The sequence below is a fragment of the Macaca mulatta genome, chromosome 4 (genome assembly GCF_049350105.2).
Source record: "Macaca mulatta isolate MMU2019108-1 chromosome 4, T2T-MMU8v2.0, whole genome shotgun sequence".
Taxonomy (NCBI): Eukaryota; Metazoa; Chordata; class Mammalia; order Primates; family Cercopithecidae; genus Macaca; species Macaca mulatta.
This window is the reverse complement of record NC_133409.1, coordinates 24,215,322-24,242,231: the sequence shown is the minus strand read 5'-3', so window position 1 is coordinate 24,242,231 and position 26,910 is coordinate 24,215,322. Positions and strand designations below refer to the sequence as shown.

At 36.7% G+C, this 26,910-nt stretch overlaps 1 protein-coding gene across 3 annotated transcripts in view; it reads left to right on the top strand.

Annotated features, from left to right (window-relative positions):
- MAN1A1 (mannosidase alpha class 1A member 1) overlaps positions 1 to 26,910 on the top strand; it is a 176,839-nt gene that overhangs the window by 91,702 nt on the left and 58,227 nt on the right. For all 3 annotated transcript variants that reach the window (XM_015137511.3, XM_015137512.3, XM_077999321.1), the window contains exon 6: positions 16,026 to 16,120. In XM_015137511.3, coding sequence (XP_014992997.1) covers positions 16,026 to 16,120 — 95 coding nt within the window. The remainder of the gene's footprint in view (positions 1 to 16,025; positions 16,121 to 26,910) is intronic.

Below are 26,910 nucleotides of genomic sequence, written 5' to 3'. Positions count from 1 at the left end.
CAAAAAGTAGGCCTCATGATTTGGCTGTCACTACTCTTTAGGAAACCATGTTCTAATTTACTGGGTCAAGAACTGAAGGAAACGTTTCTTCTATAGGATATCATAGTAAAGCTGCTTCTTGAAATCTTACAAACGTTGTATTTATCAAACGGAGTGTTAAACTATTCGAGGTTTCATTTATATTTGGGAAAACTCCAGTTAAATAAAGCAGATAGAAGAGCCCTCTTAAAATCCCTGAGGAATATACGACACCAATTTCTATCATTAATATTTAATGAAGTTTTTCTGGTATTGTTTTGTTTGTTGTCATTTTCTCCTGTGTTATACTTTGCTTAATCTCCCTGGCTGCATATTTAATTGAGTTACCTTTATTTTTAACTTTAGGTTCAGAGATACATGTGCAGGTTTGGTATATGGGTCCATGGCATGTCACGAAAGTTAGGTATACAGATTATTTTGTCACCCAGGTAATAAGGATAGTACCCAATAGGTAACTTTTCAGTCCTCATCCTTCTCCCACCCTCCACTCTCAAGAAGGCCCCAGTGTCTGTGGTTCCTTTCTTTGTGTCCATGTGTACTCAGTGTTTAGCTCCCACTTACAAGTGAGAACATGCGGTGTTTGGTTTCCTATTCCTGTGTTAGTTTGCTTAGGATAATGGCCTCCACCTTTATTCATGTTGATGCAAGGACGTTGTATTAATCAGGGTGCTCTTAGAGTGGACAGAACTATCTATCTGTATCTATGGATCTACATATATCCTATAAGTATTAAATTAATACTTAATAAACTATAAGTATTAATATTTAATAAACTGTAAGTATTAAGTTAATACTTAATAAACTCCTCTTTTATATATAAAACTAACACAATCACAGGGTCCCACAATAAACTGTCTGCAAGATGAGGAGCAAGGAGAACCAGTCCAAGTCCCCAAACTGAAGAACTTAAAGTCCGATGTTTGAGGGCAGGAAGCATCCAGCATGGGAAAAAGACATAGGCTGGGAGACTAGGCCCATCTCTCCTTTTCACATTTTTCTGCCTACTTTATATTCACTGGAAGCTGATTAGATTGTGCCCGTCAGAGTAAGGGTGAATCTGCCTTCCCCAGCCCACTGACTCAAATGTTAATCTCTTTTGGCAACACTCTCACAGACACACCCAGCATTTATACTTTGTATCCCTCAATCCAATCAAGTTGACACTCAGTATTAACCTTCACAGACTCGGTCTCATTTTCTGTAGCTGTGTAGTATTCCGTGGTGTATGTGTACCACCTTTACTTTATCTAGGCTACTGCTGATGAGCATTTAGGTTGATTCTGTATCTTTGCTATTATGAACAGTGCACAATAGATGCATACATGTGTCCTTATGGTAGAACAATTTATATTCCTTTGGGTATATACCCAATACTGGGATTGCTGGGTTGAATGGTAATTCTGTTTTAAATTCATGAGAAATCACCAAACTACTTTCCACAATGGCTGAACTAAATTTACATTCCCACTAGCAATGAATGAGTATTCCTTTTTTTCCACAACTTCACCAGCTTCTGTTTTTTGTTTTTTTTGTTTTTGTTTTTGTTTTACTTTTTAATAATAGCCGTATAATGAAATTTTTTAAAAAGGCTTTTGAAATCTTATTTCCTTAAAGCCCAAGATCCGTGTTGGCCTTTACCAGAATTGTTTGTTTTATTACCCCCTAAAATAAGATAGTTTCTTTTTCCCATGGTTATCAGCCATTTGCCCTCAATGGTACTGATTTGGACTGGCTAAAATTAGAGCCAGAGTAACAGTAACTCACTTTTATTCTATTTTGTAGTAGATGAAATGTTCAGCATTGATACTAAGTTTTTAACCACTGTGTTGCTATTTGTTTAGTGCTGAAACAGCTGGACTCCATTTCTTTTGCACCTCGATTCTGTGGGTTTTATAGACAGCCGGTGTTTGCTGCCCAGCCCCGGGACGGGACACTGCACTGCGACTCATCTGCCATCACTTCTGTTACTCCCTTTTACCCTTGCCTTGCCATCCACCATCACTTCTGTTATTTCCCTTTTAACCCTTGCCTACCTATGTTTTTTCCACTTAGAGCTTTGGGTCTTTTTTAAATGCACATGCTGCTATGGTACTATTTCTTTTAGAACTAGTCCTTTTGAACAAATCTAATAGATCAGTTACTTCACTACTTAGGATGATTCCTGTCTCAACAATAACCTTCAGGATGTTGGCCAGTCTCAGAAGAAAACATATACATATAATGTACATAAATCATATTCGGTAAAGTCAGTTTTATCTAAAACTGAATTTAAGATCTTCAAAAACACTTAAATGACCTTTCTTTGCAGTTTTGTGCTATTCTCTTTCTAAATTTGCCAGTTGTATGTGGTAAGATTGATGGTGAGAATTTATCTGATTACCTTGTGTAGTATTCACAGTATTTGTCTTCATTTTCTTTTTGAGGAGGAATCGAAGTTATTACTTGATCCTTTCCTATCTATCACATTTTTCCAGTGTTGCACTTCAAAAACAAGTGTTATTATGAGTCATTGACCACAGCTGTCATGTTTACTTTCATATTCCAAGTGCTTGTGCAGCTTGGTATGTAAGTACATAGGCATTAAATAAATATTTGTTGAATAAATGGATTGACATTTTTAAAAGGTCAATTATACAAGCAGTTCCTTTTTGAAAGTTTGTAATTTAGAAAGTTTCAATTATGTTGAAATATGTGTGTGTGTGCAATATCTTTAAAAAGCAGTAAAAAAAACATTCTGATAGTGCATGAGTAGCTACAATGGACAACATAAATTATGTTTCTTGTTATTATTTCTGTTTGTATTCTAAAGAGGAAATGCCTGCCAAATTATTTCAGTCTGATATATTCAAAACTCTTCTAATAAAAAAGATACTGAGTTATGTGACATTTTGATATTCTGATGATGATCGTTATTAAGGCAGGGCGTTGTTTCATTGAGTTGTTTATAGTACTGTAAGAATTTAACACTGATCTATTAAAAACAGATGCAATGTTGTCATGAAATGAGATACATGAAAATATGTTAAAGCCTCTTAAATGAAAAAAAAAATTTAGATGCTTTCAAGTAAATTAACAAAATTCAGGGGTTAGCAAAGTATAGCCAAGCACATTCATTCACATTTTGTCTATGGCTGCTTTGACCCTACAGCTCTAGTGAGTGAGTGAGTGAATAAATTGAATGAATGACTGCTGACCAGAAATTGCACTTTCAAACATTTAACCTGAGGAAATAGTTATATATACAAATAAGTATGTACAGGGACGGTCATTCCACAGCTGTTTGTAATATCAAAACAAGGGAAACCTAAATGTTGACTTATAGAAGACTGGCTAAGTAAGTTCTGGTATATCCTTATTATACCAGAACTAGTGTATGATATAGCTATTTTTAAAAAGATGTTACAGAAATGTATCTAGTGTTAGGGAACAAGGGTCAGCAAACTACAGCCCTTTGGCCAAATTGGCTCAATACCTGTTTTTATACTACCAGAGCTATGAGTGGGTTGTTAAATTTTTAAGGATTGTTAAAAGTAAACTTGAGACAGAGTATGTGACTAGTAAAGCTTAAAATATTTACTATCTAACCCTCTATAGAAAATGTTTGCTGACCTCTGATACAGAATGTTGTATACAATGGAGATTAAATTGGCGGGGATGGGTTTAAAACATTACAAAATAGTATATATGGACCAATACTTTTTTTAAAAAAATGCAATCAATATCATTTAGACACTTAAGATGTTAATAGTTATTTCTGGGTAGACAGGATTAATAAGATTCTATAATATATGTCTAATTTTGTGATTTTTCAATAATGAGAATGTATTCATTGTTTAAGAAAATAAAAATTTAATATTGGCATGGAGAAAAAAGAGAACTTCTCTCAGTTTCAAGGTACACAAATATGTTTTTCCATTTTGTAGATGAGGAAACTGAGACTAAGAGTTTAATTAACTTCCCTGGAGGGATACAAACATAAGACAAAAATTGCATTGCTGCCAAATTTTCTGTCCAGCAGTGTCACCATTTGATAATTTAAAATGCTCATCTGTCAGCTGAAATAAAACTATAGACTCTGTACCCAAAGGCAATTTAAAGGTATCAGTGTATAATATATGATAAAGGAGGATTATGCAGAAATCACAAACTGCCTGTCTAATGGTATTAAGTGTGTACTGGATAGGTTTACATTTGCTTAAATAGAATGAAAAATTAGTAGCTTACATTTTACATTTTTTAAAAGAAACAAAACCTGTGCACACAGATACTCAGTTGACTTTGTAAATTTGCAAACTGTTACTGCTACATAGTATGGTAATTCATTGCTCTTTCATACCTATAGAGTTTAATTGTTCAAATTCAGGCATGTGACACAGAAAGGGACCATGTCCTGAAGCTTGTGCCCTTCACTGTAAGAGGAAAGACATTTGACTTATCAGATCCTTGTGCAGATAACTATTTACAAAATAAGCAACTCAGAAGGAGAATGAATACAACAGTGAGAAATCTCATTTTAATGAACTGATGGCTAATAACTCAAAGAAGCAGTAGGACTATAGAAAGCAGACATGATAGCTCAGCAGCTTTTGGACCATTTAGTGTGTGGACAAAAGGCCTAATATCCTTCTATTATTCCTGAGGAAACTACTATCTTATAGCCAAGAATGATAACTATTATTGCTCTTTAAAAAGCACTTGTTCCTTTAATTATAACCATCTTGTGATTTGGGAGGATTATTCTCTATTCACATATTTGGAAACTGAGGCACAGAAAGGCGGTTGAGTGAGTGTTCAAGGTCATACAGACCGTTGAAGTAATAATGGAAAACTCCATCACCTAGTCCCAACTCTGTATGCGTATGATGGTGATGTTGAGTAAAGGCAGGATCACTCTACTTTTTACCGACTCATAAAAAACAGATAAACATGTCTTTAAAACTTATGTAAATTATTAAACTATAAATGTTTTAATGCTCTTCAGAGATGAGGTTCAGTTAACAGGAAAAAATTCACTAGTGTAGAATGCTTCGTAACTAAAACATGTCAGGGAATTATGACATACAGTCATGCCTAGGTATCTGTGGGGGTAGGTTTCAGGACCCCCTGAGGATACCAAAATCCACAGATGCTCAAGTTCTTTATATAAAATGGTACAGTATTTGCATATAACCTGAATACATCCTCCCATATTCTTAAAATCATCTCTAGATTACTTATAATACATAATATAATGTCAGTGCTATGTAAATAGTTGTTGTACTGTGTAGTTTAGGAATAATGACAAGTCTATAGATGTTCAGTACGGATGCAGCCATACATTGTTTTTCAAGTATTTTTGATCTGCAACTGGTTGATACCACAGATGTGGAACCCACAGATACAAAGGTCCAACTGTACTTGCATAGTCGAGGCTATAATTTTTTCTTTTGTCTTTTTCTCGAACAAATATTACCAAGCTTGGATTGTGTATATTTTAATGATTTCTGATGTCTGCTTGCAAAAGTAGTAGTAAATAGAATAGCCCCAATTTTAACCCTATGATGGATGTTGCATATTAACATCTATGAAGTGGTTTCCACAAATTCAGTTAGAAATCATAGCCAGATAGAGTATGTGCTTTCATAATTCCCTTCCCTTTAGTAGACATTATACTTTTTTAAATAAAGATGTTTTCCTTTTGATGTGAAATGTATTTTCAGAAATTACTTGTCATATTTAGTGTAAACATTATTCACTATATACTGCATATTTTTCTAAATGTCATGTTGGCGATTTGCCCATTTTTTAAACCTAAAATTGAGATACAATGAGCAGCTTTAGGCACCGTATAATGACTTGAATTATTGTGTTGTTCTTGCTGTAATTTATTATTATTTATCATTCTTGGGCAGGTATTTTAGTAATTAGAATGCCTACAATAACACATGTGGTACGCTTAAGAATAGTTTGAAGCACTAGAGCTGTATAGCCATTGGGTTTCCTCTCCTTTTTTAACTTCCATATTGAATGCATATTAGAAGGACATGTAACTTTTATCATACTATTTCCTTGCTCCCAGCCCACTGCTCATTTATGTGTACAATAGCATGTACTTTCTTCTTGAGAAAAAATTTGTTAAAGGACTCTAATTATTTCTTAAGATTTATTTTCCTTCATCAGGTATCAGGTAACCAATACAGTGTTTTTTTGATGTTGTCATTCATATATGTTTGCCTCTTACAACTCAGAAAAGTCCCATAACCAGTGAGAACTACTGTCTTTCTTCCTTCCCTATTTCTCATAACCCGGATGACGTAGAAATCCCTCCACTTATCATAAACGGGAGGCACTAACACAGTGTTAGGACTTCCTTAAGACATCTAATGTGCTCTTTTAACCATCTTTTTAACTTCTCTTCCTGGCATTTAAGGCCATGAGCTTGTCTTATTTTATCTGTCTCTATTTTCTTTTGTTTTTGTTTTTGTTTTTTTTTTGAGACGGAGTCTCGCTCTGTAGCCCGGGCTGGAGTGCAGTGGCCGGATCTCAGCTCACTGCAAGCTCCGCCTCCCGGGTTTACGCCATTCTCCTGCCTCAGCCTCCCGAGTAGCTGGGACTACAGGCGCCGCCACCTCGCCCGGCTAATTTTTTGTATTTTTAGTAGAGACGGGGTTTCACCGTGTTAGCCAGGATGGTCTCGATCTCCTGACCTCATGATCCGCCCGTCTCGGCCTCCCAAGTGCTGGGATTACAGGCTTGAGCCACCACGCCCGACCTCTGTCTCTATTTTCTAGACCCTAGTAATCTAGCTCTCCACCTGCTCTCTATCATGAAAAGCCCTTTGTCTTCCCTTTTGATCTCTTGTCCTCCTCCACATTAACCCAGAGCATGTACACAAACATGTACATACCTACTCCAAAATAAGTACACACCTGTATCTATATAAGTGCCACTTCCTCAACCTTACCTCTCACCCTAGACCTAACTCACTTTTTTAAAAAATTCCCACAGTTACAGCATGTATCACTTAATGTATTCTCTACCTATGGTTTATATTGTTTTATATTGTATATCTTATGCTTATATGGCTTTAAATGGCTGACTTACCTTCCTGGTGGTAAGCTTCTTGAGATCAGGGATTTAATTTTTTCTCATGTATCTCTCTTACAGTCCTTACCACATTGGTTAATGTGTAGTAAGTGCTTATTAAGTCTTAAAATAAGCCTGTCCTGTGGAGCAGAAATGTTCCTCAGAGAGTGTCTTATCTAGTGTTCCCATTTTACAAAGAGAAAATTAGAGCAGTGAAGTGACCCATTTCTTTGTGGCGTAACTGGTGAGTAGCAAGCCCTGAACTAGAACCTAAGGCTCCTGACTCTTAGTTCAGTGTGCCTATTCCCAGGCAGCCTTGACCACGCTGATGCTGAGGGAAACACTGCCACAAGAACATGGCATTCACTGCTGCTCACATGGACAGCGGTGATATCCCTGCCCTGAACAACAGCCTGAAGTTCTCCCCAGCATTCCCCCATTTTTTCATCTTGCCTTCTTAACTTTATAAAACCCTCCCTATTCAGAAACTAGGGAATGAATGAGAGTCCTCTTTCAGGGAAAAAAAAAAAAAATCAATAACGGGATGTAATTTTATTCATTCATGTATCAACAGTTACTCATTTTGACTAGGAGATAGCATAAAAGCCACTTCTCTTCACTACCTCTTTTTTTCATGAGAATAAATATCTTTAAAAAGCTAGATAAATCTAAAGTGCCTATTCACTAGAACATTCTACGTTTAGATTTTTAAACTAGGCTTACAATTAGAAGTGTTTTCCTTTTTTTACATTTTATGCTTTTATGTGTTAATAAACTCAAGACTAAAGGACAGCTACATTGATTCTTCTTGGTTATAATCGATGGTTATTGGCAGGATAGCATTGTAGCCTTTTTATTTTGAAAGAAACAAGTTGGGAAGATCTCTGTGCTTTAATATTTCAGGAAAATAAGCAACACTCTTTTCATCTAATTGCCTGAAGGCTAAAAATTGAATTGTATTGAATCACGGGAGAAAAAGTAATTAACAAAAGCAGTCATCTAATTAAATACATTGTTTTTTAAAAAAATGAAGTTTGTAATGAAATTTGACGAATACAACACGTAATTTTTTTTAATTTAAAACTTCAGTTTTAGGTTTTGATCAATTACAGAAACAGAATGAGAAGAAAGAAAGAGACAGTGGTGTGCGCACAGTGAAGAGTCCCTCTGAATCAAAAGGATCACGCGTCTCTGAGATGACAGGAAGCTGGTATTCACTTGGGTGTAGCTGGCAGTAAACTATCCCACATCAGAGCATTTAACTAGGAGAATAGGCCCTCTCTGAACTTCAGTTTCCTCATCTGTATATCAGATTATAGAACTAGATAACCTTTGATGTCCCTTCCAGCTCTAAGTTTCTGCTGGATTAATTATTTTTACATATCTTTATTCTGATATTTAAATCTTTCACGGGTCTACTCTAAAAAGCCAGAATAGCTTAATAAGTACTTACTGGTTTAATGATTGATTTTGGCCCGTATTATGTGCAAGTTGATCAAGTCAACTAACAGTGTATGGGTTATTTTAGTTACTTGCAGCCAAAGGTATTTATCGTGTCTATGGCATCTTGTGCTGAAAGCTTTATGTAGTGAAAATGAGTAATAGGTAAACTCTAGTTATCCTAATGGTGAATTGGTGTTTGATCTTTTAATGGTGAAGTTTTCAACATGAGCATTTGAAGAAAGGCTTTGATATTGATTGCGCATTTCAAACTGAAGCATGTCTGAACTGAAAATATTTCCTTCCAAATCCATCTGTTCTTATTCATTTCTTTTTCCCTTATTCTTTGCTCTGGCATGTATATATTCCTATATAGTTCTTTAGGGAACTGCAAACTAGAAAGGCAAAGAAAACCATATGTCTTGTTTACAGCCTTGTCTAATGCTATCTGTCAAGGTAAAGTAAAAAGATAAATGTGTTTATTTAATAGATTTTAAATTTTGAAGTTTTTAAAACATTGATCAAAAACAGCAATAAGACTGTGATGTTGTTACTTAAGTGTAATGAAAAGATACAATTTTCATGTAGTTATTTTGAAATTCTTAACTTTAGGCTATAAAAGTTTTTATTTAAAGTTATTTGTTAGTTACATGCTCAAAATAACTGTTTCATCATATTTTACCACCCTTCTTTCAGCAAGTTACATTGTTTTGACTTTTGCTATGAATGTGATCAGAATCCCTAGAATGCAAAATATTTTAGAAAATTCTTGTTGGATCATAAGATGTCTGCCCATCCCAAACTGATTGCTAGTTTTACAAAAACCATATTTTTAGTGGACATTAAAAAATATCTTCTGTTAGCAGGGATTACATTTTATGAACTGTAATTTTTCACCTGGCTCTCTTTATAAAATCCTCCCTACCAAATAGAGGTACCAGCAAACCCCGGAAACCAAGATTGGTGAAGAATTTGTTGGCAAATTAACATTTCCTATCTTCAAAAAATGATATTTGTCTTGCTTTTTTCCCAGTCACATTTTAGTACTAGTTTTGTGGCTTCTGAGTACTTATTTTTCTAGTGATAAATCAAAAATAGAAATGATCAGCCCTACTCTCCCTTTTTTTTTCTGGGGATATTGAGAACCAGAAGAGTTAACTGACCAGCCCAGGCCTCACATGGAAACAGTAGTGCAGCCAGTCCAAGGACCCGGGTCCGGGGGTATCTCCATCATGCGTATCCCCATTTGAAGTAGCACTAAAGTACCATTTAGTGTACTTTTTGTAATAATTTGCTTTTTAGCACATCATCTAAGATGTGCTACTTAAAACTTAATTGCCCTTTAGAATGATTTGTGATATGCCTCCTTCATTCTCTCAACAATTTTAATTTTACAAGCTAGTTTTATTTGAAGCTCACCCGTTTAGGTAGACGAATGTTCTCTTTTAGAATCTGTGTTCTTCCTCCAGCAACTTCATCAGAGCTCAGGAGGAGATAACAAATCAAACATTGAGAATTGAAGTTGATTTAGTCTCATGTATGATTTGATTAAAGCATCAATGAGCTAATTAATATTTTTATCTAAAAATATTTTTTAATTGTGCCCTAATTGTGCCCAAGGTTGAGACTCCAGAATACTGGAGATAATTATTTTCAGACAGTAGCAACTAGTGGAATGGGATGGAGCACTTTGCAAACAATATAATATCAATGGTTTCTTATTACAATGCCCCAGGTATGTTATTAGGTTTATGCAAAAGTACTTGTGGTTTTGGACCATGAATTTTATTTTATTTTATTTTATTTTTTTGAGATGGAGTCTCACTCTGTCGCCCAGGCTGGAGTGCAGTGGCCGGATCTCAGCTCACTGCAAGCTCCACCTCCCGGGTTCCCGCCATTCTCCTGCCTCAGCCTCCCCAGTAGCTGGGACTACAGGCACCCGCCACCTCACCCGGCTAGTTTTTTGTATTTTTTCAGTAGAGACGGGGTTTCACCGGGTTAGCCAGGATGGTCTCGGTCTCCTGACCTCGTGATCTGCCCCTCTCAGCCTCCCAAAGTGCTGGGATTACAGGCTTGAGCCACCGCGCCCGGCCTGGACCATGAATTTTAAATCGTTATAACTAGGCTCAAACACATCTTTATTAATCAAAATAGGAACCATTACAATCAACACATTTTTGCCGACAAGAAATAAGTTTGTTTATTCCTGTAGTGTAAAAATCCATGCTTTGGGATTTGACAAACTCTTGGAAAGCATTTTCCGCATCCTTCTGGTTGTGGAAATGTTTTCCCTGTGAAAAGTTGTCGAGATGCTTGAATAAGTGGTAATGGGTTGGCGAGAGGTCAGGTGAATGTGGTGGATGAGACAAAACTTCATAGCCCAATTTGTTCAACTTTTGAAGTGGTTTTGCAACATGCCGTCAGGCATTGTCATGGAGAATTGGGCCCCTTCTGTTGACTAATGCCAGCTGCAGGCATTGCAGTTTTCCATGCATCTTATCGATTTGCTGAGCATACTTCTCAGATACAATGTTTCACCAGGGTTCAGAAAGCTGTAGTGGATCTCACTGGCAGCAGACCACCAAACAGTGACCATTGCCCTTTTTTTTGGTGCAAATTTGACTTTGGGAAGTGCTTTGGAGGTTCTTCTCAGTCCATCCACTGAGCTGGTCATCGCTTGTTGTCATATAAAAGCCACTTTTTGTCACACATCACAATCCGAGAAATGGTTCATATTATTGTGTAGAATAAGAGAGGAAGACATTTCAAAATGACGATTTTTTTGATGTTCACTCAGCTCACGAGGCACCCACTTAGCCAGTTTTTTCACCTTTTCAACTTGCTTCAAATGTAAAATGACCATAGAATGATCAACGTCGAGTTCTGTGGCAACTTCTGATGTAGTTGTAAGAGGATCAGTGTCAATGATTGGTCTCAGTTGGTCATTATCAACTTGCCAAGGCTGGCCACTATGCTCCTCATGTTTAAGGCTCTCGTCTCCTTTGCAAAACTTATTCTTTCTATTTTTTTTAAGACAAGAGTCTCACTTTGTCACCAGGCTGGAGAGCTGTGACATGATCTTGGCTCACTGCAACCTCCGCATCCCAGGTTCAAGGGATTCTCCTGCCTCAGTCTCCTGAGTAGCTGGGACTACAGCCATGCGCCACTACGCCCAGCTAATTTTTGTATTTTTGGTAGAGACGGGGTTTCACCATGTTGGCCAGAATAGTCTTGATCTCTTGACCTCATGATCCACCCACCTCTGCCCCCCAAAGTGCTGGGATTACAGGCGTGAGCCCCTGCGCCTTGCTGCAAGATTTCTTGAATCACTACTGCACTGTATGTTTGTTAGCAGTTCCTGGGCCAAATGTGTTGTTGAGGTTGTAGTTTGTCTCCGCTACTTTACCACCCATTTTGAACTCAAATAAGAAAATCACTCGAATTTGCTTTCTGTCTAACATCATTTCCATAGTCTAAAATCAACATAAAATAAACAGCAAGTAATAATTCATTAGGAAAAAAATTAAGAAAGCGAGAAATACCCATTAAAATTATATGTAACATAACCACATTTAAGAATGTATTCCAGTATCAAACAGCAAATTCCAACAATGCAAAAACCACAATTACCTTTGTACTCACCTAATAATTAATCTTAGATTGATTCATTTATTTATTAAGTGAACATTTATTGAGTGCCAGCTGCTTCCATGCCCTCATTGAGATCGTATCTAGTGGAGTTATCAAACAATAAACAAGCAAATAAAATAATTAAGACATGATAAATAGTGGAAAAGAAACAAGGTGATATAATAAATAGGGATGGCCAACTTTGTGTGGGGTGGTTAGGAAAAGACCTCTCGAGGGGACATTTATGCAGATTCCTGAAGGTAAGAATGAGCGAAGCATGGAGAGAGCTCAGGAAAGAGCATTGCAGGCAGAGGAAACTGCAAGTGTAAAAACCCCGATACGGGAAGGGGCCACTGTTCCTGTCTGTTAACTGAGAATATTAGTTCTTCCTGCCTACTACTCATAGGAGCCCTGTGGCGATATTCGTAAATTTAAATACAAAATGACTTAATCTGGGTTAGATCTGTATAATAGGCAGTGAGGGAGAAATTGGGGTCTTTTTCTCTACTTCTAGGAAGAAAAAATTATTGGGGTATATGAGAGAAATCACACAAGAAAATGTTCAGAGATCTCTCTCTTGCCTTCTGTATCTCCATTTAGGGATCTGTATCAAAGACCATATTGTATGGTACTAGTTGTCAGTGTGGGAATTCACAGAAGGCAAAGATCTTGGCCTGGAGTCTTGGCCTGGACTTGACTTTGCCCTTAAAAAATAAGTAAATTTGGACCAGCCAAAAGGAGGCGGAAGAGAGTGATTTAAAATGAGAGAATGTATAAATAAAGTTGCAAAGATGGACTGAATATGAATGAGTACTTAAGACCATGAAGACTCAAAAGCTGGAGCTGGAGCTGGAGCCAGAGCCAGACGGACGGAAAATAATTGAAGGGTCTGATTCATAAAGGTGGTTGAATGGTCAGTAGAGCAGATTTGACTTGATGTTAGACAAGAGAGGAAGTCATGATCATTTCTTGAACAAGAAAATTTATAGTAAAAAGAGAAAGTTGGTAATATAAATACAGATTAATAGAAATGAGGAAAAATTGTTAATGAAAATAAGGGAACAAGCAGACTAGATAGGAGGACCTTCTTTTTTTAAATCATACATTTCATTGTACCTGGCAATGAGAACATGGCCTATGCTCCTATCAGAGAATGAACTGCATACAAGACATTTCAGATGAGTTAACAATGATACTTGGTGACTGAAGCGGGCAGTAAATCAAAAATGCCTGCTCACTTGAGTCCAAGGGACTGACCAGAAAGTAATATCAGTGATAGAGCTGGGGAAGTTTGCCCAGGATATTAAAAGATTAATTCCATGTTGGACATGTTAAGTTTCAGAAGATAACAAGACACCCAAATTGTGATGGGTGTACACAGGTAGAAGTACTGAACTAGAGCTAAAATAGAAAGTTGAATTTGAGAATGCAAATAGGTGATGAGAACTGAGGCCTTAGCTCTTGAGAATGCATGCACATGATTAAGAGTGTGTGTATGTTGGGGAGGAGGCAAGGAGACAGGTGGGGAGTAACTAACACACATACATGCACAGAGAGAGAGAGAACGAGAGAGGAGTCTGAATAAGTAGAAGGTACCAAAGCAATGGTTGGATAAAAGCCAGCTTCTTGAGGAAATACCATTATCATTATCACCATAAAAACTACAACTACCTGTTAGTGATTACTATGTGTCTTAAAGTCTTTAAATATAATAACTTATTATTTCTTTCCACAGCCTTTAAAGAGTAAATGCTGTTGTTATCTGCATTGTACAGATGAGGAAGCTTAGGACAGAGAAATTAGGCAAGTTATACAAGATTGCCCAGTTTGGAGAAGTGGAGCTGAGATTCAAGCACAGGCATTGTGCTTCGAAGCCTGAGCTCTCAACTCCTGTGCCATATGGTTATACCCAACTTCATGTTTTAATTACATGGTTTGACTTTGATCTTATGTAAGTTTCTTGAAAAGGAGTTAATTAACAGTTTTAAAAAGTTGGGCAGAAACCAGAAAATCAACAGATGGCTGGGCAGTGATTGGATAAATCCTTATAGCAGAAGACAACATGAAATTTCTCTAGGGTAAGGCAGAGAAAGGGAAAGAAGAATATACCCTTTGCTCTGCTTTTTTTTCTCCTCTCCATACGCTACAAGTTATTGATACAGGAAATTACCCTCTTTGACAAGAGTTACAATAATTTGTGGAGAAAATGGCACCTCTATTTTTTAGCATTTTCTATATACTACAAATGTGCTTATTTGTATACAAGGAATATCAGTTTATCTAAATTGACTGTCAACCAAAGTCATTTCTTTCTTGACTTCCACTACTAAATGAGACTTAGATTCCAAAAGATCTATGGTATGCATAAGGAAAATTTTAAATTAAATAATTTTTTTTAAGATCCCAAAAGATAGGGTTTGGGAAGTAGCGTCAACATTGGTATTACTGGATTACCTTCCATCTGGGAGCCCAGGTGCCTGGATGTCTTAGTGGAGAGGCTCAAAACTTAGGGCAGGAGTTAGACACTGAAGCCCTTCCCTCTGGGGAGAAGCCACACACGACTTCTTTGTTGATTGCTTTAGTGAATGCTTCCCCAGTGGCCGACAGAGAACGTTGCTTCTATTTTCCATGCTCTTCAGGGCTCCTCCAGCCTCTCTCACTTCTTCCTTGTTTGAGGAGGAAATGGTACACTTCCAGTCCGCCATGCTGAGTCATACAGCTTAAAGGACGGGACTAGGCACCTGCTTGGTGCTACAACTGTAGCAGGCCTTTCTTCAGTAAATAAGCTAGTGCTTTTCTTTGGACCTAAAACTGAGGATAGATCTCATCTAATTAATCTTCCTAAAACACAGTTCTGCACAGTAGAATTGGCAGCTCAAAAACTTTCATTATTTTTCCATTCTAACCAGGATAAAAGTTGTAGCCTTACATTTGTGGCCCTCCATGTTTTGGCCTGAGCTATGGATGCCTGACCTCATTTACCAGTATCCCCTTTTTTCAGGCCGGCTGCCCAATTCCCTGTTTATTCTGTAGGGCCCCATTTGCCTTCTTCTGTGGGGAGGAGGCTGATCCCTCAGGGAGTCCCTCTTTACTTTCCAATCTTCACTCCGGTCTGTGGTATTATCGGCCCCAGTTCAATGCTGCATACAGTTCTCATCTAAATGCTGTCTCCAGCATACAGCCTCACTGAACTCACCTAGTATTTTATCTCCAGCTCTCATTTTATCTGTGTTCTAGATATTTATGTGCATATAATTATCTTCCCTACTAAACTCTGGGCAGAATCTGTACCTAATTTAACTTAGTATTTTTTATATCACTTACACTTAACATCAGAGAAAGTTAAAGCTACAAGGGCTGAGAAGACACATAGACCTGTGATAATGTCTTTTTAAAACTTCTCCTTCCTCTGTGCTCTAGTGAATAATAGTGCTGAAGGTGGGCTAGACCAGACCTCCTGGTTCTCAGTCTTATCCTCCAACAACAGTGGTTCCCCCACTGGCTTGCACGTTGAAATCACCTGGCATCGCCTGTGATGCTTTTAAAATCCTGATCCAGAAGCTTACAGCCAAAGAAATTAGAATCTCAAGAGTAAGACGTTCACATCAGTAGCATCCAAATCTCCCCACATGATTCTAATGAGCAACCAAGATTGGGAATAAATATCCCCCAGTGTGATGGCCCCTGGACCATTGTTGCTTTACTGGGTAATTCTGTTAATTTGGTAAACTTTTTGTCAGATATTAAGGTAGAAAATATTAAAGTAGAAAAGTGGTAACTGTTAGATAATAGTGTAGTACCTCTTGTTTTGCTTGCAACAGTAGCTTACAGTTAACTGTTTAACTTTTCAGATTTTTCGAAAGAAAGCAGTGGAACTTGGGGTAAAATTACTACCTGCATTTCATACTCCCTCTGGAATACCTTGGGCATTGCTGAATATGAAAAGGTAAAACTCTTCATTTTCAACAACATGTTTTAAGTTTAAATATTCAAGATTGTTGCTTAATAAGTATACATGAGATAGATAATTACTTGTATGATGCTGGTGACTAACAGACTCCACTGGGAGTCTTGAGATCTGTCTTTTCGTTGGCAGCTATTAGCTTTCCAGTGTTCCATAGCCTCAGGTGTGTCCCCACTGTGGGATGGCATGACCTCAACAGAGTCATTCAGGCCAGACAGGATTGGAGGTTTTCACTGTTTCATAGTGACATTGCATCAATGATACTGTCTCTCTCCATAAATACCAAAAGAATCCCATTATCTTTAAAGTTGTCATCAAAGCATTTCACTTCCAAAGAAGCAAATTCCTAAGAACCTTTATTTCAGTTGAGCTACTGGTTAGAAGTATGGCAGAGATACAATATTTGGCCTAATCAGATCCCCCATAAAAGGAGCTGGTATAATGGAGACTGGGAGCACCTGCGGTTACCCAGCCCCCAGTTGTAAGAAGGGAAGGCAGCTGATGCACTCACTCAGATCATTCCAACCTTCTCATCTTCTTTGGTGGAGAACCCTAATATGCCAAGTTCTTGAGAACGTGGTCCCAATTGGAAAACACACACACACAGACATACATACCCCCAGGCTGAACAGACTTTCTGGTGTTCTCTGATGTTTTGAAGTTAAACTGAATGAAATTGAGCAACCATTTTGCAGCTGATAAAAATAATTTCTTCTTGGCAACATGCATGAATTTTTAATTATAAATTGTATCCACTCTCAATCCCATTTACTAAATACGAGTGACTTACCCAAATTCGCACAATAAGCACTGGCAAAATTAATAGTATCAGTTCACTAAAATTCCCCATTCCTTTGCCTGATCAAGTACACTCCTTGAATCAGCTATACTTCAAGATGTGAGGATGATTTATCATCTTAAAAGTTTTCCTGTAGGGGAAGAAGTGACATTTCGTATTTATCTACAATATTACTTTTCAAGATGTGCTTTTGGTGTCACTTGTACATATATACTGTTCTGCGAATCACTTTATTTCACAGTATGGGCCAAGGTATAGGGAACAGCTGGCCTAAAGCTGCTTTCTTAGTTTTGGAAGGCTGTCACCAGCAAAAGTTTCAAAGGAGGGGGGAAACATATATGTGGCAAAATCATATTTTTTAATTACCTTCTCAGAATAAGAGAATGTAGAAAGCTACCCAGGAGAAGAAAAAAGGGGGGTTTAAAGATGCTTTTTAGACTAGCTGTGTTAGTCATTGTTGACTGACTTTGAAACTCTTGGCAAGAATTACCACTGGAGAGACACTGAATGTGCTGGCTGTAATATCGTAATTCTGCTCTTCCCTCTCAATTTTGAAAATCCTTTTGAATGTGTCTCTTTGTCAACATCTATATGTTAACAGCAGTGTAAACTTATTGGTATTATCTGTTCACATTCCTCTGGTATTCTGGTTATTGCCTAAAGATAATTGGTTTCTTTACCTTTTCTTTGTCAAAACTAAGCATTTATTTGAGTCTCTGCTGTGATAAAGATTTCTTACTAAGTCCTGGGAAGAGTTTCTACTTCTCTTCACTTTATTCAAGAAGATAACAGGCATGTTCTTTCCCTCAGGGGACTCACAGCCTGGTTGGTAAAGCAGAATATATTTTTTCTGTGTTATACACTCACACATGTGATTGACAAACTTAAGATGGGCCAAGGAGAGATAATAAGTACTCACCAGGTTGAATTTAAAGCAAGCAGCATTTTGAATTGGGGAGGTTTATGTATTTGGAGACAAAACATCAGTAAGTCAAGTTGTATTTCAGTATTTGTGCAAGCTGAATATATGCAGAGAAACTAAATAATTCACTCATATACTACATTAGGAACTCTATTCCAAAAGCGGTTCAGAAAAAAAAATATTTTTAAATTGTCTTTTCTTCCACATCTATTATAAATTCTTAATTCGATAAGAATTCTTAATTCAATAAATTCTGAAATTGTGATTTAATAGAAAGTGCTCATTTGATGACCTAAATGCTATACACAGTCCCTCACTAGACTAACATGTTTCCTTCACCAATACGATCATAGAATGAGGATGCATAAGTTACATACCTCCGCTAAAAGAAAATCATTGCCTTTCTAGTATTAGGTTTTGGTAGAACTCAATTTCTCTAATGTGAAAATGTCAAAGTTTGGTGTCTGTTCTTGTTATTACTATTAGCAAGAAGCCTATGCTTTTTTTTCTCCAACCTGAAGCAGAAAAATTACCTCTGTGATTGTAAAATCAGGCATTTCACCATTACTGTATTTCCAAAGGTAATTCAAGTCTAGGTAGAGTAGACTTAGATTTGGGGGTTTTTTAAGTGTGTTCTTAAAATAGTGTAGTTAATGTTCCCATTATTCATTTCTATCACAGGGCCTACAGTCTGGGCATTCCTCATAATTATTCTGTCTTTCTTGATAAATGAGTTAGTTTTAGCTGTACACTATTTTATCACTTCTCTGTGTGGATTTTTCTGACGCCTGCTTGATGTTACATTAAGTTAGTAGAGCTGTCTACAGTGTGTGCTTTTATTGCACACCGTCAAGGCATAGGTAGGAGATGACTGATCTTCATTCAGACTCTCATTAGCAGTGAGGTGACGAATGAGGCACAACCCCTCACCTGTTTTATTTCCTGCTTTGCAAAGCTTTATTTACTGACTGTTCTAATTATCTGATGAAAATACATACAATGTCATTAGTTACATTACAGTTTATATTATAATTAAATTGCAGATTGCTCTACTTTAACTGAAATAGGGCTTTAATTAAGAATAGTACATAGCTGCCTGTCTTCTAATAGTGAAAGATTATCCTAGGGAAGCATGTAATGTGTATATTTTAAGAAAAGGTGATAGACCCTTGTTGGGTTTATTAATACTTTGGTGGTATAAAATGTTTAAATATTACATTATAGTTGGTTAATTTTAATAAACAAACTATGAAAGATGGTCTAATAGGTTAAATATTGTTAAAGTATTTTCCTGTATCTCCCTATGTTTTTACTCGACAGTGAAAGCATAAATTTCTGCATTATTAAATTTGCTAACAGTTTTTTAAAGTTCCTGGTTTCGGATTTGAAAGAAGTGTATTATGTTTTCAAATGAAGCAGAATACAATTCCATACTTTCATGTAATAGGAATAATATGAAAATATCAGTAAACAAATTTTCTGAACATAAGCAGATCAAATTGATTTAATGGTGCTAGTATTCTATGAGGCAAAAATATTGCTTAATTATCCTAAGAATGTTTTGTAGCAGTGATACAAGCCTGAGTATAAAATCAGAGCTCCATCTTACACTTTATGCTTTATTTATATGCTTTATGGATCTGTTAAGAATTGAGAGACAAGTTTAGCAACTGGAGAAAAGTTTTTTTAAAAGAAGTTACAGTCATTCCAAGTATTTTAAGTTAATCTTTTTTATGGTTTCTATTCTTCCCCCAGTTGGAGTTTTTTAAAATATTGGGTTTCCCACTTCCCTCTTTTATCTATTTTAATTCATTTGGCCATTTGTAGTCTTCTGGAAATAGTAATCAACAATACTTTAAGATTTTAATAGTGGTATGTACAGTTATTGATGTCAAACATTAGAATATTATTACCATAGTTAAAGCTGCTATTAGCAGTCTGTCTCTGGAAAATTCACTTAACTATCTGGGTTTATCTTTTCATAAGTAAAACTAAAATAATAGCAATAATAATACCTGTCTTGACCTCGTAAGGGCTTTTATGGAAATCTGTTTAGTTAATGTGCAGAAGGAGGTTAAACCTTGCAGAGTGCTGCGAAATAGATGGACATTGAATTTTTTCTTAATTTATGGTTCTGTTCTCAATATTTCATTATGAAAGAGTATATATGAATATGGTATATGATAAAATAGTACATTTCTAGAACTGACTAACTTGGTTCTGATGTCCTTTTATGGTAGGATTTCATTTTTAAGCCATCAGTGCTCCTGACCTGTTCAAGCTCGAGTTGTATTTTTCTCTGACAGAAAAGAGATGGTAGAACCAATTGGATGTGTGGAGAGAATGTCTCAGTGTGGTTTATGTAGGATAGTGGTGGCTCCATGCTCAAGCTTTTATTATTTTTTAAATTATTTGGGATCCAGCCTATAGCATCAAAACTACATTTGCTTCCTAAACTTACATTTATTCGTGAACTATGTACTAGAAACTGGAACTGTTCAGCCAGTTAGGTTTTAAAAGGATGTGAGGCAGTACAGGGTTCTGTGCTTATCCCAAGTCTTACATGCTAGCTAGTGCCTAATTAATGTGGTGCAAACCCAGTCTATGAAAGTGTGTGTCTGTGTGTGTGTGTGTGTGTGTGTGTGTGTGTGGTGTGTGTGGTGTGTGTCTGCTATAGATAGCCACATAGCCCTGTTTCCTAGTTCTTGGACTGTTCTGCTAAGGGTCTAACCGTTCTGGTTGCTTTATATCAGTGATTCTCAACTTTCCCATGCCTTAGAATAACTGGGATTCTAACACACACACACACACACACACACACACACAAACTCACATATACATACATACATACATTTAATTGCTGCCTTCATCTTTCCCCTTCCCCCAGTCTGTTTCAGTTGATTTGGGGATAAAATCCTGGCATTTTTTTAAAAACCTCCCAGGACCTTCTAATACTCAGCTAGGGTCAGGAATCCAGGATTTATATGCTGAGGATAGCTTTATTTCTCATCTCAGTTGCATTTGAAAACATTGGGTTGAAAACGTTTCCCTATTCACTGATGGTCAGTTTAATTATTGAAATTTTAAAATCCTAGAAAATTACTTTGAAAATACCCAGCTTTAATAGAACAGTGCTTCTCAAACTTTAGAATATATAAGAATTGCCAGGAGAGATCATGAAAACATATATTGCTGGATCATAAACAGAGAGTCTGATTCTGTAGGTGTTTAGTAAGGTTTGATAATTTGTGTTTCTAACCAGATTCCAGCTGATGGGGGAAGCTACTGCTGGTGCTGCTGCTGCTGCTCACCCCAGGACCACACTTTGAGAACCATTGTGATAAGAAATGACTGAGCCATCAGAGGCATGTAGTTAAATCTCAGAGCTGTTCAGTGAGGCAGCCAGGTCCACTGTTGGGGAAGCGGAGTGGGGCCTGTGTTCTGTTTCTATCATTAGTTTACTTTCGTTAATAGTTACACAAAGTTTCCACTTAACTCTAAGCAGTTTGTTGCTTCTTCTGGAAAGCAGCCAATTCCAAGCAGTAATTACCCAGAGTTTGCGTGTCCTTTTTCCCCTTGTACTTTTTTTTTTTTTCAATCCGGTGAGACTGGAAAACAAACCGGCGTTTTTAGCATAGAGGAGAAAAAAACAGTCATTTTTAATTAGAAACTTCTGGGTTACTGTTTAAAAGTAAAGCTGTTTCCATAAAGTCACACTTGTAGCTTCAGGCAAAGTGGCCTTACTATAAACAACTGGTAACCTGGCCCTGTACCTAAGGGTATTGGCAAGAATGAAGCAGCATCAGGGATTACCCTCCCACCAGATGAACAGGAGGGAATAGAGGTCTCTTCTGTGATCATTTAATCCTCTCACCGAACTTTGGATCACTACAGCTCTGCCAGGCACTCAGTACCTTGACCAAACTAAGGACATTTATTTATTGCAAGTGGACAGTTAAGGATAGCGATACTTAATTTAAATGTACTTTGTGTATAGCCCCCTTTTTGGAGACATTAGGGACAAGCAAGTCTGAGCAAAGGATGCTTTGATGTTGTTAGTCATGCATTGTGAGGCAGTAGGAATTTGAAGAACCTCAGGATGCCTGAAAGGTTACCTTTCTTCCCACCTCTCTGGTCATAATTGAAGTTAGCACTCAGGTAAATGGGTTTTTTAAGTGTCTTTTATTCTCTGAAGGAAGGGGCAGACCATATCTGCCTCTGAACACAGGCTGTCGCGGTCCTCATTTCTTCTGCTCCCCACCCTCCCTCCTTTTCCATGAATTTCCATCTGCTCAGGCTCCTGCTGTGTGTTTCTGATAGGGCAAGAGCAGAAAATTGACATGAATGGAATGACCAGGTTCATGTTTTACTCAACAATAAATTAGATATTTTAAAATATTTTTTGAAACTTTCAGAAGGTTCTACATTTTAAGGGTAAATTGTAGCATATGAATAATTAAAGTGCAGAAATTTATCAAAGGTAGATATGTAAGAGAATTTAGAGGCAGTTTATCCAGAGAGTTGCTTAAATCTCTTTTTAAATGACTTGTGATATGTGGGAAGTCTGTTAAGAGGGCTTCCTCACCCTTCAATTTTCGGCAAATAGAACCTTGGTTCAAAGCAGATGGGACTGGATTGTTAAATATGACCACGACTTTTCCCATAGCATCTACCACAGTTTAAGCAGTTAACTCACCAGGAAAATTTCATGTAAGGACAATTATAGTTATTTTAATGCAACAATTTCAAAGTGGCTTTCATCTCAAGTTTTTCAAATGCACAGAACTAGTGTTTTACAGATTCAGCTTTGTTCACGCTGTTCACACAATTGGTTGCGAATCAGCCTCAGCAATTTGAAATTTATGCTGTGTACAGAACTTAGATCAGGAACAAGTCAGAACGCGTAAATTCATATACCTCCCTCACAAGCTAGCAATGGAATAATCTTTTCAAGGAATTGACTTCCTCAGGTTTTCAATGACCCAGCAATCAATTTTCCTGTGATTAATCTCAAGACTGGGCTTATGTTGTTATTGTGGGACAAACCTTTCAAATATCTAATTAATAAAGTTTCATTTAAAAATTTATGAAATTGTTTGAATACATGGTTGAAAATCAGCCCAGGTATCAAGGCACTTTATCAGCCCTCATAATTGTTAATCATTGTAAATATTCAACTAACTACATTGAATCTTTGGGAATTGGAAGGTCAATGTAAAATATTTAGGCTACAGCCAATAGTTTTAAAGGCCTCACAGTCTCAATGGATACATTAACTACTCCATGTTTCCTGCTTGTGCAGTAATAGTTATAGTTGATCTGTTCTGAAAAATGGGATGAACAATAATTAATTGCAGTTCTTTTTATTAACTAGAGAAAAAAGTGATGGAGCAATACTGAGAATTAATTGCAATTTACAAATCTGGAAATTAATGTGCAGCTGGGCATAAGTACAGGCAGTGCAATTTGGTGATTTAGCAATCATGACAAATTATCTTCATCTATAAGGTAGAGAGTTGTTAGGATTCCTTTATTCATCTTTTAATAATAGACCCAGTTTCAGGAAGACTTTATGTGAATGCTCATGTTGCCCTTTTATCCTGAAAGTGTGAGTTGGAGTTTAACATTATTAATTAAATCTTGCTTTCCCTCTTTGTCATGTCATGCTATAGTTTTTATGGAACACTTGTACAAAACAGTGATTACTGGTAATTGACCTGCATATATTGAATAATCTTAAGATGCTACTGAGAGTTTAATGTACCTTGTAAATTGAGAGGCTTCCAATTAAGTCAAGTTCTTAAGATAATCACTTTCAAAACTAATCAAGTAATAGGACATTAGTAAAGCTCTTATTCTTAATGGTGACAAAGTAATAAACAGACCCTGTGCAATTACTATAATGGCTTTATCAGTGAACAGTTTTTCAAAATTTAAGCATAAATCTATTCTGCCCCCCCCCCCCAAAGTACAATAAAAATGATATATGCCATTTTAAGGTGGGTGTCATTTCAAATAGCTGTGTTCAAGTACATTATACATGTAGTTTAAATTTGTATGTGTTTCTTTCTTTTTAAATATGATTACATTTGTTTATTTCAAAGGTCAATTAGTCTACTTGCTAAGCCCTTAGAGCATATAATTTTACAAGCGGTCTTCCATATGCCATGGACAAAACAATTACATGTTCTTATGTGTTCTCTCATCTCTACTTTTTTATATGCTATGTCCTTGGTGCTATCTCTCCACTGAGAGCTATAGAATATCTTGTCTTGCTCTTTCTTTGTCCCCAAAAGCTTTTTGGGGACAAAGTCAGCATAGTGCCTTTTTATACCTGGTAGACATTCTGCAATGGACATTGAAAAATGAATAAATTATGAATTACAGATTTGCCATAACTTAAATATCTGACAGTGCCAGTTCCTGTAACTGTGCTGACTGTGTTTAAGAAAAATCAGCAGAAAAGAAAAGGCAGTAGAAAGAGCAGGGATGTAAGTCTTGCTTCCATCACTTTAAGAATAATGTGACAGTTATATATATTTGCCTAGGTCCATCTAACTGTGTGTATTTAAAGTGCTGTGCTTTATTGAGTATTACTCTATCTTTTTAAGTGCGATCACGTATCTTTTTTAATTAAAAAAAATGTAGCATGCTACCTAGCCATTAGTCAACGTACCTTGTTTAAGCATTGGTTTTCTTATTTGTTAAAGTAGGACTAATAAGTAATATCATTTTTACAAAGATCACATTTATGACAGGACCTAGAAATTTGAGGAGCAGAGCAATATTTTACGCCCAAAGGAATGGATCATTATGGAATTCCAGGACCTCATATAGGTTGCTGCCAGCATAATGCCCATCCAGATTTCCTGAAATCATTAAGGGGCCATCCGTACTATGTTTGATTTAGACCTTAGCAAGGAAGAATGGATTTTGAAGTAAAGAATTGCATGTATGTGTGTGTGTGTGTGTGTGTGTGTGTGTGTGTGTGTGTGTGTGTGTGTGATGTATACACACATCTGTAGTTCTAACAATCCTCCATGTATTCATTTTATAATGCACAGTCTTCTGCAAACAAGGAAGCATTATAGAGTCCTAATGGTAATTGTCATCATCTGGGACAACAAAGAGAAGTATACAATGAAACTACCCAGCTGAAGAATGATTATTTTTCGATTATTGCAATACCCTAAAATGAAACTAGAATAAGGACTAAAGTTGTGGCGATTTCCTTAATTATGAAATATTATGAGGACCTTAAATTTAACACCAAAAAGTTAATGTCACACTATAATAAATGCAGTCCTTTTATCGATATATTTACATATGAATTACTATATCTAGTTGCATGATGGTGTAGGAATTGCATCCCACAAATATATCAGGACCATAAACCAGGGGTCTTCAAACTGTTTTGATTGCTCTCTCATCATTAAAATATTTTTGTGCATTCACCTCAAAACATGTATTTTTATTTATAAATTATATGTACATGTACCACTGTACTAATATGTCATGTTCACTTTGATGCATTCAAAAAGTAAAATTGTAAAATGACAATATATACATGAAGAAATAAAGTCTTTATAAATTACTGAGAATGGATGAAAAGTTTTAGTGAGAGCAGTGTGAGATACTGATATTTTTAGTGAATACATTCATTCTTAAAATTCCAGTTTAACACTTGTGGTATAGTGAGTGATTCAGAAGTCTGTGTTGCTTATTTCAAAACTTGGTTTTAACATCTGTCCCACATGATGAAAAGACACAAAGTGGTGCTGATGAAAGAAGTATGGTATTGGCTGACATTCCTAAAACATGTTTATTTCAAATCCCATCTTCTAGCTATGCAAAGAATCTTCTTAAAATTCTGCTAGCAAATGTCTTTCCTGATATCATCATACATTCTTAAAAATTAATAGAAAAATAGGTGTTGTGAGTATGTAATTTTAATATATAAATACAGGCATACCTGGGAGGTATTGTGTATTTGTTTCCAGACCACCACAGTAAAGCAACTGTGGCAATAAAAGCTAGTCACACAAATGTTTTGGTTTCCCAGTGCAAATAGAAGTTATGTTTCCACTATGCTGTAATTCATTAAGTGTACAATAGCATTATGTCTAAGAAAAACAATGAATATACTTTCATTTAAAAATATTTTATTGCTAAAAAAATGCTAACAATCATCTGAGCCTTCAGCAAATAGTAATCTTTTTGTTGGTGGAGGGTCTTGCCTCGATGCTGATGGCCGCTCATTGACAATGCACCTGGTCACCCAAAAGCTCAGATGGAGACGTACAAGGAGATTAATGTTTTCATGCCTGCTAACATAATGTCCATTCTGCAACTCATGGATCGAGGAGTAATTTCGAGCTGGATGTGGTGGTTCACGCCTGTAATCCTGGCAATGGATAAGGGTAGTGGTTGCTGAAGGTTGGGATGACTGTGGCAATTTCTTTGAATAAGACAACCGCAAAGTTTATTTTGTTGTGGTTTTTGAGACAAAGTCTCACTCTGTTGTCCAGGCTGAAGTGCAGTGGCACAGTCATGGCTCACTGCAGCCTCAACCTCCCAGGCTCAAGCAATCCTCCTACCTCAGCTTCCAAAGAAGCTGGGATATCAGCACGTGCCACTATGCCTGGCTAATTAAAAAAAAAAAAAGTAGAAATGGGATCTCACTATGTTGCCCAGGCTGGTCACAAACTCCTGGGTTTAAGCGGTCCTCCCATCTCAGCCTCCCAAAGTTCAGGGATTACAGGTGTGAGCCACCACCACACCTAGCCAACAGTGAAGTTTACTGCTTTAATTCTTCCCTTCATGAAAGATTTCTTTAACATGTGATACTCTTTGATGGCATTTTCCCCACGGTAAAACTTCTTTCCAGTTTGGAGTCAGTCCTCTCAAACCCTGCTACTGCTTTATCACTGTGTTTATGTAATATTCTTAATCCTTTGTTGTCATTTCAACAGTGTGCACAGCATCTTCACCAGATCCCATCTCAATAAACCATTTTCTTTACTCATCTATAAGAAGCAACTCCTCATCCAT